General features: G+C 40.0%; 1 protein-coding gene across 1 annotated transcript in view; it reads left to right on the forward strand.

Annotated features, from left to right (window-relative positions):
• The first annotated feature begins 1,086 nt into the window (after positions 1-1,086).
• The window catches only part of LOC130285303 (growth/differentiation factor 8-like), a 35,135-nt gene continuing 19,876 nt past the window's right edge, over positions 1,087-16,345 (forward strand). The window contains exons 1-2 of the mRNA XM_056536659.1: positions 1,087-1,450; positions 4,887-5,251. Of these exons, the coding sequence (XP_056392634.1) occupies positions 1,087-1,450; positions 4,887-5,251 (729 nt within the window). The remainder of the gene's footprint in view (positions 1,451-4,886; positions 5,252-16,345) is intronic.

The following is a 16,345-nucleotide window of genomic DNA, read 5'->3' on the forward strand; positions in this document are numbered from 1 at the left end:
ACTACTAGTAAAACCAATCCACCATTACCCTACTTCCAGTCAGGCCTACACATACCCAACCCATCATCCCCAGGAAAAGGATAATTTTTTCAGCTGTTCATACAACAGCTATTTCTTCTTCAGTCTTCACTATTTTAGAATGACAATTATGTTGCTACTCCCAAAAAGAGATACGTTTTTTGAACACTTGTAAAAATCCATGGCGTCTTCTTCATTTGCTAGACTAAGAACCTGTTGCTACTCCCAAAAAAGGGATAATTTTGGAAACTCTTGGAAAAATCCATGCCTCCTTCTTCACTTGCTGGACTAACAACCAGTTGTTACTCCCAAAAAAGGGATAATTTTTGTAACACTTGTAAAAATCCATGGCGTCTTCTTCACTTGCTAGACTAAGAACCTCTTGCCACTCCCAGAAAAGGGATAATTTTGGCACGCTGTGATAAAGCCACTGTGTCTTTCCATGCCTCCGTGTGCATTTAACACCGTCAGGCATCTACCCAGCCTTAGGGTTACATTAGCAACCATTTAATTTTAGCCGTTTTAATAAAATGTTATATATAGTTGTTTTTTTAACTCTTCTATCTTTAAAAATTAAGAAACTGATTAGTAGAAGATAGTGATATCATGTTTTTACATCTCTCAGCAATGTTATTCATTGATACTGCCTAATGCCGCCTGGAATACTTTCTAACAGGAAACAGCTCTCAAATCAATTTCACTATCTGGTTCTGTGAAGACATGGATTTGATTACTATTAGTACCATATACAAGTGTCATTAATCTGTGTCAATGGAAAAAGAATATGTGTCTTCCAACAAACTGCCAATATACTAACACAACTTCAACGTCTCTGCCAGCTGAATTAATTGTTTATGTGGCAAGCAATCATTGGTTGTGATGATGCAAGTGAAACTTAAGTTGCAGTATAAAAGTACAGGTTGCATGAATGTGTTGTATTAGGTTGACAGTGTCATGAACCCTCTTAACATAAAAGTTTAGTTAAAAAGCCACTGGATTTATTTATTTTTTTACTTATTAATACATGAGACATAAAGACAAAATCTTTCAGTGTAACTAAATGAGAAGATGACAAAGGTATGTGTCTGTATTTATATTTACTTGTGCATTCTGGTAGTGTTTCCCTTGGTGGATTTGAGCAAGAGCAATCAAGCAGATGCTAAGGACACTTTATGCACTGCATGTACCTGGAGGGAAAGCACACAATTGTCAAAATTAGAAGCTATAAAATTCCAGATACTTAGCAAACTTCGACTTGAGCAGGCTCCGAACATCAGCAAGAATGCTATAAAATACATTTTACCAAAAGCTCCACCATTGCAAGATATGATAGACCAATACGATGTTCAAAGAGATTCTAGCAGCGATGGGTCACTAGAAGATGATGATTACCATGTAACCACTGAAACAGTCATCATTATGGCAACTGAACGTAAGTAAAAATAGAATAATCATATAGTTTAAACATATCTATGTGAACTAAAAAAGGATAGTAAAAGCACCACACATTAAAAAAAATATTAATTGTTAACAATAGTCACTTAAAACAGATTAATTAATCAGCAGATTGTATTAACTAGAATGTTACTATTTAATTTGACTGTCCCCTTAAGGATATAGTAGCTGCACTTTTTTTTTACACTTCTGCATTTTTTCGTAATTAATAAATGGGAATTTATAAATGTACTAAATAATGTTAAAGGCCTGCTGTGCATTACTTTATGAGTTCAAGACTGCAGTATATCTTCAACATTACTGTGCTTATTCTTTCCATTTTCCCGAAATCACATATTATACAATGAAAATATATTTTTGTCATTACGTAAAGATTTAAAAAATAAAAATAAAATTATTGGAAAATAATTTACAACCATGCCTTAAACACATACCGTTTAGAAATGTTCATGCATGTAAATTTAGATTTGATGTACTAAATAAATCTAACTTTAGAGATTCTTCAAGTGTAAATTCACAATTGCTGGTCCTGGCACCATACTGAAACAACATGCCAGATAAATCATGACATCTCACTAGTTATTGTAAGATCTTGCAGCTGTAAATAAAAAAGTGCTGTTAAACTAGAATTTTTTCTTTTTTTGCGTGGGCTACTTGTCAATTCAAAAAATATTCCTGGTGATGGATCCTTTTTAATATAAATTAAATAAACTGTAGATGAATAATCAAGCAATATTTCCAGCACTTTTGTGATCTAGAATTTCTGAAATTTGAAAAAAAATTCTCTAGAAGGAATAAAAATCTCTTTAGTTCAAGTCAATGTTTGACCCATCAAAGTGTTATTTTCTCTTTAGGGGCCTTTTTAGAATAAGGCTAAGTTTACATGGCAAAAATTTTGAGTGGAATTCCGCGGGAATATTCCACTGGGAAATTCTTCTGCAGCATTGCATGATGCATGATTTCAATGGCATTCTGCTGAATTTTTTAATCTGCAGAAACATTAAACTGGTTCAATGTTCCTGCGGATTCCGCTTGCATTGTCGTTTGTGAAGACTACGAACTTCCGATAGGTCCTAGTTCCGCCGAAACTTCCAAATTTGCGGGATGTCTGCCTGTATTTTCCAGGTAGACATTCCGCACATATTTTACCATGTTATTATAACCTTGTTGTGTGTGTCCCTGTGACCTTCCCTGAGCTCAGTTTTAAAGTGTGTTTAGACTTGAATGCATAAAAACAGTACAACTGGTTAGACTTTGTCTCTTATTGTAACTTCTAAATTTACTGTTATATCAGCTTCTTAATGTTTTAAATTAAAATTTTTTTTATTATATCCTAAAAACAAAGCAGAGGTGCTCCATGTGGAGGATCACATGTGCTAATGTCAGGCAGGGACGGGGAAACAGGTGGTCTCTTACCCACTCTGGTTGTGAACCGGCATACACAACAATGGTTAGCGCGTGTTCAGTAGGGGATCAGGTTATCCGTCTGCAGCCATCCCATAAAAACATGTACAATCCAGTGAACATCGTAGGTGGCAGGGATTTGTCTGGCGCTGACAGGATCAAAGAGGCTTCAGGTCGGCAGGTCCAGGTAAAAAAAGCTTTATTCAGCTAGGATGCAATGCGTTTCACTGCGCAAACGCAGCTTCCTCAGGCATGGCAATCACAATTACAAGCAGGGTTATATACCCAAAGCATTAACCCTTTACAAACAAACATCAGAAAAACACATATGAATAATTTACAAAGCAATAAAATTACACATAGAGATAATGACAGATATACTTAGGCACCAACAGTGTGCACTGTTGTACACTGTTGTTGCCTAAATATATATGTCATTATCTCTATGTGTAATTTTATTGCTTTATAAATTATTCATATGTGTTTTTCTGATGTTTAATTGTTTGTAAAGGGTTAATGCTTTGGGTATATAACCCTGCTTGTAATTGTGATCGCCATGCCTGAGGAAGCTGCACTTGCGCAGTGAAACGCGTTGCATCCTAGCTGAATAAAGCTTTTTTTACCTGAACCTGCCGACCTGAAGCCTCTTTGATCCTGTCAGCGCCAGACAAATCCCTGCCACCTTCGAGGTTCACTGGATTGTACAAGTTTATATTATATCCAGCATGCTGAAACACTATGTAGAATGCCAAAAAGTCAAGTTAATTGCCAAATACAAATGTAAATATGAAATAATATGGTAATTTGAAAATATTATTAGCATTAATCTATTTACCCTTGCGCAGGGTGTTTGAACATTTGACTATGCTATTACAGCCTTAAGAAGTCACTTTAAATCATTCCTTGTTGGGTAACTGTCTTGCAAATGGAATGTAACTGTTATCTTGGCAGGAGAAGCAACTGATTATATATAATACAAGTGTAAGTGATAATGTTTTCCCTCCAAAGCATTTAAAACATAGTGATTAGTGATCCTGAAGCAGAGTATGCTTCAGCAGACTTAAATATGCATAACTTTATGGCCATAATTCTTTTTATGATTTTATAGCTAGGATAGGTATAGGACAGCTGCAATAAAAAGACTTGTGTTCTCAAAGTCTGTTCCTTACCGCACAGAAGTAGGAAAAGGTACCTAGATGTACAAGTCAGCAATGTAAGTGATATGATGTCCCATTCCATCTCTGTTTCACTACCAATTATAGACATGAAAAAGTATTTTATGGAAGTTGTGACAGAAAGATGTTTGTCAAAATGTTTTAATTCTGGTGCTCACAATTACATGGTGTAACTACAGTAGCCTCTCTCCCATGACTAAGTCAGCGTGAGCTGACGAAACGTCGGGTTGTGGAGGGCTACCAGTGACAGTTTTAACTAGCAGCCAGTAGTGGTCATTTCAGGACTATTAGATGCACCCACTGGATAAACCATAGAGTACAAAGACTGTATACTTTATGGGTGCATCTTAATACCAAACTCACACACTTGGCTGTGTTTTTAAACACACATTCACAAGGGATACTTTGTTTTAATAGATATTAATAAAGTATTAAGTTTTAGGGGGGGTTTCTAGTTTAGGGTTAACCCCTTGGGGGGCCACCCCTAAAGGTTGTTGATACTAACTACAGTATACGCATGGAAATTTTAACATCAGATTGTTTATTTTACTGCACAAAATCATGCATATATTATTTATAAAACATGAAAATTTAAGTGAATTTAATATTTTAATTTATGTTTGTAATAACCAAGACATAAATCAACATAAACCAAATTATGGGACAGATTTGTAAAAATTATATAAAAGAAAGACCCATAATAGCTAAGCATAGCGGAGCTTTTTAACAAAGCTTAGATCTGATTGGTGTCCGTGAGCAATGAAAACAGACTTGCTATAAACATCTTTGAAAAAAAGAACTTTACTGGTATTTATGATCCTCTTTATTTTACAGCTGAATTTGTAGCTGACATGACTGAGAAACCAAACTGTTGTTTTTTTAAAGTGAGCTCCAAAATCCAGTTAAATAAAATATCAAAAGCACAGTTATGGATTCATCTGAAGCCTGTCCAAAAGTCTACAACAGTTGTGGTGCAAATCTTAAGACTCATTAAGCCTTTGAAAGATGGTTCAAGACACATTGGAATCCGAGCAATAAAAATTGAAATGAGTCCAGGACCTGGATCTTGGCAAAGTATAGATGTGAAAACTGTGCTTCAAAATTGGCTGAGACATCCTGAATCCAATCTAGGCATTGAAATTAAAGCATTTGATGGAAATGGAGAAGACCTTGCAGTTTCCAACAATGAAAATGGACTGGTAATTTTCTAATTTAATTGGCATGTTTTTAATGTAGACTGTAATATAATCACAATAATTTTACCTACATAAGCTTTATTCATATTTTTATTATTTGTATTACATTATTATTGCATGATACTCAATAACAAATATCAAAGAAGTTATCCAGCAAAAACTTTTTTTTACATAGATGTGCCATAACATAAAAATTGCCTATATTTACCTCCATTGCTCCCCACAGCCTCATTATCATGGCGCCTGGTCAACGGTAAACCTCATTTCATATATCTCAAAACCTGGTCAGAGGAAAAGTTGCTGAGTTGCCAATAGCAACCAATCAGCTTGCTTCTTTAATTTTTAAAGAGACCTGTGAAAAATTAAAGAAGGTATCTGATTGGTTGCTATGGACAACTCAACAACTTTACCTCTTCACGGGTTTTGATAAATCTCCACCAATGTGTATGTGTGCATGTATGTGTGTGTGTGTGTGTGTATGTATGTTGTAGCATCACATCCAAACGGCTAAAGATATTAACATGAAACTTGGCACACATGTTACTTATATGTCAACAACAAACAAAGGATAGGTAATTTATCCCTTACTCACCTCCATTTGCCAGGGTTGGGGTTTTTGTTTAAAGTCCCAAGCAAGTCTATGGGAAATATATGTTACTGCATAACTTCCAAACGCCTGGAGATATTTCAAAAATACTTGGTCACATGTTACTTATATGTCCACTTAAAATAAAGGATAGTTAATTTAACCCTTAACTACCCCCATTTGTGAGGGTCAGGATTTTTTAAAGCCCGATGCAGCTCTATGGGAAATGTATGTTCCCACATAACTTCCGTACGGCTCGAGATATTTCAATAATACCTGTTACACATATTACTTATATGTCAAATAAAAATATATGATAGTTAACCCTTACCTACACCCTTATATAAAAGATGGGTTTTGTTTCAAGTCCCATGCAAGTATATGGGACTTCTGTTACCTTACTCCACAAGCTCCGCTCTGCATCTCTTGGTGAATGTGTCAGTCCGGCTTGCAAGCAACACCCCATCTCACAAAGACACACCCACTGTTTAAGCCCCACCCCTTTTAATATCTACCCTTTTTGTGCATCGGTCTGGTTTGCAAATCATGCCCAGTCCCACAAAGCCATGTCCCCTTCTATTTTCAGCTTATAATATCTTCATCACAAATCAGTCCTACCAGAGGACAGGACATGAGGACGGGACATGAGGTTGGGACATGAGGTCGGGACAGGAGGTTCTATAGGCTGTTTTTATTTTATTGGCCCATTTATGTGAAAAAGATTTTGCTGGATAACCCTTTTAAACTTTGCGCACAGAGAACAGGTTCTATTTTATGAAGGGAAAAAAAGCAATCCCGAGTTAAATTTACTAAATTATCTTGTATCCTGGAAATATCAAATGTGCATGACAAAACAAAAATGATTAAACAGTACAACAAGCATCAGAAAGTAAATAATAAAATGGTTTCTAATCTCATAATTTAGAGGGTATACCACATTATGATGGCAACTAGAGATGAGCAAATTTTTGAAAAAATTTGATTAAATCGAAATAAATTTGTGGTGAATTTTTATTAGTAATGTATTTGAATAATGTGTTTAACAAAGTGTATGTTTCACTTTTTTTTCTAAATTTTTTTCAATTTACTACTACTACTCCAAGCATGAAACAGACTGTTTAACGATGGGAGTAGTAGTGCCTGTGCTAATAAACAGATCGCCTGTATAATGTATAGATGCAGGTGGCTTTCTCACATCTCTGCATTAGATAGGAAGATCGCATCAGGTGTCAGGAGTGACACTCGCTGTGATCTGTCCTCAACTGCAGGTACTACTGCTCCCAACATGGAGCACACTCTGCTCCATATTGGGAGCTGTACTACCTGCATTGATAGACAGATCGCAGCGAGTGTCACTTCTGACACCTGTTGCACTCTGTCTATTAATGCAGGTACTACAGCTCCTAGCATGGAGCAGAGTGTGCTCCGTGTTGGGAGCAGTAGCACCTGCAGGTAAGGAAAGATCACAGCATGTGTCACTCCTGACACCTGCTGCGATCGTCCTGTATAATGTATACATGCGGGCGGCCGGCCGCTCTTCTCTGCTCCCACTGTAGTATGCGTATATGCCATATATATACCTATTATTCATATTTCCTGCAGAGAGCTGTGATTGGCTGGAATCATCTGGCCAATCACAGCTCTCTGCAGGAAATATGAATAAGTGATGTGAATTCTATTAACATCACTGGCCGGCTGGAGTATAGTGCAGAGATGCGAGCGCAGGAGAAAGCTGCTCCATCTCTGCAATAGAAAGGACAATCGCATCGGGTGTCAGTAGTGACACCCAGGGCGATTTATTAGTACAGGTACTGTTCCATTCTGGGAGTAGTAGTATTACCTAAAAAAAAATAAAAAAATAGAGAAAAAAAAGTGAAACACACACCTTATTAAACACAATATTAAAATACATTACTAATAAAAAAAATATAAAAAATTAATTATAAAAAAAATATATTATTTTTACATTTAAATGGTTCCTTTCTACATTTTTATTGTTGTCGACTATTGTTGTCGACTTTTTAGGTCCCTGTCCGCTCACATAAAATTGATCCCTGTTTAAAAATGTTACTTTTTTTTTGTCTTTCAATTTTCGTGAGCAGGGAGGGACCAGAAAATTCAGCGCTCAATATTAAAAATGAGTAGTGCATTTAAAAAAAAAAAAATTCTAGTTTTCGTTCTAAATCATACTTTTTTCATTTTCACTTTCCATTTTTTTGCCCCATTTATTTTATAAAATTTTTTTGGGCATTTTGATGTGCTGCCATGAATAATTGCAGGGGTCAGAGACAAGCAGAGGACAGGGACATCAGTAAAATGTATAATACAGTAGGCAAAATTACCAAAATTAAAGATACTTCAAATTGTAATTTGCGGAGGCAGATGGCCGGGACAATAATGTATGTATGTATTTAATGTAATTGTGAAGGACGATGTCATTGTAATTATACAATATGAGCTGGTTTTAAATGACAAATTGCTGCAAAACTCTTCTTGTAATTCCAATGTCTCTGCATATGCTGGAACACATGGATGGGAGCTATAATTTCAGTAGGATGGAAAGGACTTTTTCATCGCTGTAAGCTGTAGAAGGGAATGTACAACCATGAATGTGGTATGTGGGATTACCATTTTATATATGCGAAAAATCTTAAATTTTTTATGTAGGGGATGATGGGAGTTGTAATTCTTGAATTCCAGTTTCCCCCGCTTGCAATCACAGTGGTTGCCGCAGGGACCAGCAGGGAGGCACTGGGGCTGTATGAATGGAAGAAAGAAAGTTTTGAAATATAGAGTTGCTGCTCTAATTGGAGAAAATTAAGGTTAATTGAATAATGAGACCACAGCCAATTAAGGTCAAATAGGTAATAGAACAACAAAGGAATGTAGGTCAAGTGGTTGACCTTAATTGGCTGTGGTTTCATTATTCAATTGAGGTCTTTCCCTCCTATTTCCTGTTCGTCATTCATCTGTCTTCTGTGTGAGCGGAAAAAAAATATATATACAGATATATGATTTATATATATATCTATCTCTCTCTCTCTCTCTCTCTCTCTATATATATATATATATATATATATATATATATATAGTCTGTTAGTCCAATAAAAAAGGTATTACAAGATAATGCAATTCTTTATTGTTTGCATTTGCATCACTGAACTAATGTGGCTACTCAAATGTGCATATATATATATATATATATATATATATATATATATATATATATATATGCAAAGCAGCTCATCACACTGCCAGAATTTTCCCCAGAAGGGAATAACACCCATCTGCAGACAGCTGTTTCGGGGGGGCCTAGTCAGTACAGAGCAGGGTGGTCTGGCTTGGCTGTGGGAAGTGGTCTGGCTTGGCTGTGGGAAGAGGCCTGTGACTAGCTAAAAGGGGCAAGTATTCTCCTTAGGGAGGAGCACCGCTTCCGGTTTAGAACGGAGATTCAGAAAGACCACTAGCACTTTGCGGGCTTTCTTGGTAAGGAATGTGCAAAGCAGCTCTGGAGAGGGGGGGGGGGGGGAGAGAATATATATATATGACAAATACATATATATTTATATATAATATGACAAATACATGTGCAATCCAAAATTAGAGATAACGTTTCGGTCAAACATTGACCTTCATCAGATTTAGAAATGCATGACAAAATCCCAATAAGTATTAACAGATATCATAATATGTAAACAGTGCATAAAAAAACTTTGAGAAGTCGGGATTGTATGTAAGAACAAAATGATGTCAGGATCATATGATCAATCAAGGTCACATATCTGGTATCAAGATGTAGTATTAAGGAAGAAGCACCAATAGCAATGGTATTATGGATGCTAAAAATGGTGGCATATGTCAAAGGTCCTAGGAAAAATCCAGGGTGGCTATAGAAATCCGTAAAACATATACAGACGTATGGGCATAGGAATGACAGGCCAGATCTTACGACACTGTTGATTGCCTTCCACAATTTTGGTTCTCAAGTCCTCAGACAGTTCTCTTCTCTTTCTGTTGTCCATGCTTAGTGTGGCACACTCAGACACACAATGCAAAGACTACGGGAACTTCTCTTCTTTTTATCTACTTTCAGATGTGATTTTTGTATTGCTCACATCTGTTACTTTCCCCCAGGTGAGTTTAACCCTTTAAGGACCCAGCCATTTTACACCTTAGGACCCGGCCATTTTTTTCACATCTGACCACTGTCACTTTAAACTTTAATAACTCTGGAATGCTTTTACTTATCATTCTGATTCCAAGATAGTTTTTTCGTGACATATTCTACTTTAACATAGTGGTAACATTTTGTCGATACTTGCATCCTTTCTTGGTGAAAAATCCCAAAATTTGATGAGAAATTTGAAAATTTAGCATTTTTCTAACTTTGAAGCTCTCTGCTTGTAAGGAAAATGGATATTCCAAATAATTTTTTTTAATTCACATATACAATATGTCTACTTTATGTTTGCATCATAAAATTGACGTGTTTTTACTTTTGGAAGACACCAGAGGGTTTCAAAGTTCAGCAGCAATCTTCCAATTTTTCACAAAATTTCCAAGTTCACAATTTTTCAGGGACCAGTTCAGGTTTGAAGTGGATTTGAAGGGTCTTCATCTTAGAAATACCCCACAAATGACCCCATTATAAAAACTGCACCCCCCCAAAGTATTCAAAATGACATTCAGTAAGTGTTTTAACCCTTTAGGTGTTTCACAGGAATAGCAGCAAAATGAAGGAGAAAATTCACACTCTTCATTTTTTACACTCGCATGTTCTTGTAGACCCAATTTTTGAATTTTTACAAGGGGTAAAAGGAGAAAATTTATACTTATATTTGTAGCCCAATTTCTCTCGAGTAAGCACATACCTCATATGTCTATGTAAAGTGTTCGGCAGGTGCAGTAGAGGGCTCAGAAGCAAAGGAGCGACAAGGGGATTTTGGAGAGTACGTTTTTCTGAAATGTTTTTTTGGGGCCATGTTGCATTTAGGAAGCCCCTATGGGGCCAGAACCGCAAAAAAAAAAAAAACACATGGCATACCATTTTGAAAATTAGACCCCTTGAGGAACGTAACAAGGAATAAAGTGAGCCTTTTTCACTAAAATGTGTGTTTCCCAAATTTCACATTTTTGCAAGGGTTAATAGCAGAAAATACCCCCCAAAATTTGTAACCCCATCTCTTCTGAGTATGGAGGTACCCCATTATTTTACCTTAAGAGCACTACGGGCGAACGACAATGCTCAGAAGAGAAGAAGTCATATTTGGCTTTTTGAGAGCAAATTTTGCTCGGGTGCATGTTGCATTTAGGAAGCCCCTATGGTGCCAGAACAGCAAAAAATATCCACATGGCATACCATTTTGGAAACTAGACCCCTTGAGGAACGTAACAAGGAATAAAGTGAGCCTTAATACCCACAGGGGTTTCACGACTTTTGCATATGTAAAAAAAAAAACTGTCACCCATGTCCACCCCCCTTACATACATGTCCACCCTCTTATCATCCCTGTCACCCATGTCCACCCCCTCTCACCCATGTCCACCCTCCTGTCATCCATGTCCGTCTTGTCCACTCTCCTGTCCATTCCTGTCACTCATGTTTACCCCCCCGTCTACCCCCGTAGTCTACCCTGTCACCCATGTCCACACTCCTGTTCACCCATCTGTCCCTTTGTTACCCCAGTCCACCCCTCTCTGTCACTCCTGTCCCTCTTTTACCCCCTTGTCACCCTTGTCCACCCCTCTGACCCCCTGTCTCCCATGTCCACCCTCCTGTCATCCATGTCCACCCCCCATCCAACCCTCTGTCACCCCTGTCCATCCCTGTCACCCATGTTCACCCACCATTGTCCAACCCTCTGACCACATCCCTGTCACCCATGTCCACCCCTATTCACCGCTCTGTCACCCTTGTCCACCCCTCTGTCACCCCCTATGCCCCTGTCACCCATGTTCACTCTTCTACACCCATCTGTCACCCTTGTACACCTCACTACACCCCTCTGTACACTCCTCTACACCCCTCTGTCACCCATGTACACCCATCTATCACCCATGTACACTCCTCTTCACCCCTCTGTCACCCATGTACACTCCTCTACACCCCTCTGTCACCCATGTACACTCCTCTATACCCCTCTGTCACACATGTACATCCATCTGTCTCCCATGTACACTCTTCTACACCCATCTGTCCCCCATGTACACCCATCTGTTCCCCATGTACACCCATCTATCACCCATGTACACTTTTCTACACCCCTCTGTCACCCATGTACACTCCTCTACACCCTTCTGTCACTCATGTACACTCCTCTACACCCCTCTGTCACCCAGGTACACTCCTCTACACCCATCTGTCACCCATGTACACTCCTCTACACCCATCTGTCACCCATGTACACCCATCTGTTACTCATGTAAAAAAAAGTGCAAAGCCTAATAGGTTTGTTTTGCAGGTTTAACAGTGAAGAATTGTGTGTGGAAGAAATCGTGATGATGGCCCGGACAAGATGGAGAAGAGAAGGCAACGATGCAAATTAGAGAAGACGTCATTTGTGAGTTGCTGTATAAAGCAGAGCAGCACTTTAAACTACATAACCACTGATAAATAGATATAGTGCATTGCGTTTTTAAAATTTTTTCCTTTTTTTTTGCTCGGCAACTTCGGTAGGGGTGCCCGCGGAAAAACAAATTTCTGAGGTGTGCCCCGACCCAAAAAAGGTTGGGAAACACTGCTCTAGGTCTTACCCAGAGAATTATATACCTGTAAGCTTAACACCATTTGTGGGCTCATAAGGGACTACATGCAGGAATACATAGGGGGTAATAGAATTAGAAGTGATAGCCAGTGTGGGTTTACTAAGTATAGGAGTTGTCAAACCAACCTAATTTGCTTTTATTAAGATTTAAGCAGAAGCGGAGGGCGGGGGGGGGGGGGGGATATTAGGGGACATTTATCAAATCCTGTGCAGAGGAAAAGCAGACCAGCTGTCCATTGCAACCAGATTGCTTCTTTCAGTTCTAAAAAAAAAAAAAAAAGCCTCTGATAAATGAAAGCAGCAATCTGCTTGGCTGCTATGGGTAACAGCACCACTCTACTTCTACATAGGTCTTAAACCCCTTCCCCCCAACCCCTCATAGTTTTTTTGAATTTTGTAAAGGCATTTGACATGGTCTCTCATAAACATTTTATAGGTGAATTAAGGTCTTTAGGTTTAGAAATTTGTATTCGTAACTGAATTAAAATTGGCTTAAGGACCGTTCTAGACAGTGATGGTCAATGTTTCGTACTCTGATTAGTCCCCGGTTATTAGTGGTGTACCCCAGGGTTTAATATTGGACCCACTTTTGTTTAACTTATTTATTAATGATATAGAGAATGGGATTAACAGTTCTGTTTCTATCATTGCAGATGACACTAAGCTTTGTAACACGGTATAGTCCATAGAAGATATGCATAGGTTACAAGCTGATTTGGACACACGGAGTGTCTGCACATCCGAATGAGGTTCAATGTGGATAAATGTAAAGTTATACATCTGGGTATAAAAAACCTGCATACAACATATGTCTTAGGAGGGGTTAAACAAGGAGAGTTACTGGCAGAGAAGTATCTGGGTGTACTTGTAGATCATAGACTACAGAACAGCGTGCAATGCTTCTAAGGCCAGAAATACATTGTCTCATTTTCGTGCGCATGGGGTATGTCGGGTGTGCCTGGGCACACACTAATCAACCCTCAAACTTTAGGCTCTATCCAGGGGCGGACTGACTGGTCTGTCTGATCGGACGTCGTCCAAGGGCCCGGCCAGGTTAAGGGCCCGCCACCGCTACTGAGGAACCGGGACATTTGTCCCAGATCCCCAGCAGACAGCGCTGTCGTCTCTGGTATGTGCAATACACGCACATACAAGAGAAGGCGTCCCCTCTGTCTGAGCTGCATCTGCAGCTTACACAGAGGAGATGTGACCTCTTCCCCCACGCAGCACGCAGTACAGGTGCCAATGATGTTACTCATCGGCGCCTGTGCTGTGGAGGGGAGAAAACGCGGGTCCCTGCTACTGAGGAGATTGCTGCGTGGGACATCCGGTGAGCATTATTTATTTTATTTCTTAACTCTGTCTATACAGTACCTATGGGGAAGGGGGGGGGGGTAACTCTGCCTAAACCTATGGGGAAGAGGGGGGGTAACTCGGCCTACACCTATGGGGAAGAGGGGTAACCCTGCCTATACCTATGTGGCAGAGGGGGGGTTACTCTTCCTATACCTATGGGGAAGAGGGGTAACCCTGCCTATACCTATGTGGACGAGGGGGGGGGGTTACTCTGCCTATACCTATGGGAAAGAGGGAGGGGTAACTCTGCCTATACCTATACCAATGGGGAAAGGGGGGGGACTCCGCTGCCTATACCTAAGGAGACAGGGGGTTAACTCTGTTCCTATACCTATTGGGAAGGGGGGGTAACTCTACTGCCTATACCTATGGGAAGAGGGGTTAAGTCTGCTGCCTATCCCTATGGGGAAGGGTGGGGGGGCTAACTCTGCTGCCTATACCTTTGGGGGAAGGGGCGTCAACTCTGCTGTCTATACCTACAGGGAAGGGGTTAACTCTGTTGCCTATACCTACGGGGAAGGGGGGCTACCTAACTTTATACCTGGATGCCTAACTACTTAGCTACATACCAGGCTATCTAACTACCTACATACCCAGCTACCTAACTATATTACATACCTGGCCTTCATACATGGATGCCTAACTACCTAGCTAGCCCCCTGCCTACCTGCCTTGTCACCTACCTACATATCTGGCTTCCTGAGCTACCTACCTAGTTACCTATTTACCCTGCTACCTACCTGCCCTTTTACTGTGCAGGACACCAAGGAGGGCATTATTACAGTTTGTCGGCCTATAGATGAAAAGATTGTGCAGAGGAGGGGAGGGCACTGGAAAAGAGTCTGACATGTTTGTCCTGCAGATGTTAAGAGATCCACATGGCAGTCTGATCCGGATGGAGAAGAAAAGGAAAGAGGATGCAGCTGATCAGAAAATACGTAATTGTGAGTCCCAAAATGTAACTGTAATCACTTCTATGGTGTACACATCCTGTGCAGAGCAGATATCTACCGCCATATGATCCTGTATATAATCACTTATACAGATCCTTTATAGTATACTGGTCTGTGTATAGTGGTTTCATTCAGTACAGTATGGCGGTATTATTGGTCATGGAAATTTACCTATGTTTAAGTGTTTCTTACATATATTTTATTAGTTTATTTAGTTTAGTTTATTGTGTGTGGGATTTGGGTGGAATAGGGGTATGGCAGAAGATTGACGAGCTTTAGAGCCTAGCAGGGGCCCTTGCCTTTTTTTTGGCCCGGGGGCCCCCGAGTGTTGTCAGTCTGCCCCTGGCTCTATCACCTCCGTGCTGCACTGCCTTGCCGTGCATTTGTTTCCCTGCCGATACACTCCTCCTACACTATGTGAGCGATATGGCCGCACAGTGTAAGACGGACATGCTCCTCCTCCAGACCTCCCCTGTAGCATGCGTGGCACGTTCTGTGACTTTACGTGGAGGCGGAGTCACGGCAACGCAAGGGTGAGGCACGGCATTACTCTCGGTATCCCACTCTTCCAGAACGGCTTATGGCAGCCAATATCTGCAAGAGGTGATTTTTTCATTTTTAAATCATACATTTTTAATAAATTGTGTAATTTATTGGTTATATAATTATTATTATGACAGTTCTGACGAACCATCTCAGGGAATATCTCTCGGATAGTCCTGGTCACTTGCCATGGGACACTTTCCTCACAATAACTTGCCAGACAACAGTTCAGCAGACAAGTAAAGTTCCTCGCCAGCTTTATTTACAGGTTGCAGGTAAAAACATAAACAGGAACAAAATAAAGTCCTAGACCGTCTGGTCATTGACTATAACTCTCAGCATGCCCTGTCTACCAACTGGTGAGCTTCCCTCATCCAGTTAAAATCCGTGCCACCTGCAACCTGATTTATCCACAGTTCCCACTGTCACTTGGGCCACTCCTGGTGTGTGCCTCCAGCAAAGCCCGCTGTCTCTCCCTTACAGCGACGTGCTGTTACTAAGGGAGAGCCCAGATTAGACTGAGTCTTAGACTCTTATATACACCTCCCTTCCCTGCTGGTTCATTAATTAAGCAGCAGGGGAGAGATTCTCTAGGGTGAGCTAAGGAACTACACGCTTTCCTTGCCACCTTACCATATATCCTCCCCCCCCCCCTTCCTTTTGCTCAGACGACCGGGAAGGAGCACATGTGTCTGAAAGGCAGAGATCACCTGCCTTTCCTTCCTGTTGGAAAATATATGTCCCACAGACACCGAAGACCATGACATTTCTCACTTTTACTAGCCACCACGTACATGTCTCGGCTTCCGAGGATTCCCCACCGGGTTTAACCTCAACCCTTCCAACTTTCTCTTCAGGGGCCCCAGCTCAGGTTTTGCCTCAGAGCCTTTGGCTC

Source organism: Hyla sarda, chromosome 8, assembly GCF_029499605.1.
Source record: "Hyla sarda isolate aHylSar1 chromosome 8, aHylSar1.hap1, whole genome shotgun sequence".
Classification (NCBI taxonomy): domain Eukaryota; kingdom Metazoa; phylum Chordata; class Amphibia; order Anura; family Hylidae; genus Hyla; species Hyla sarda.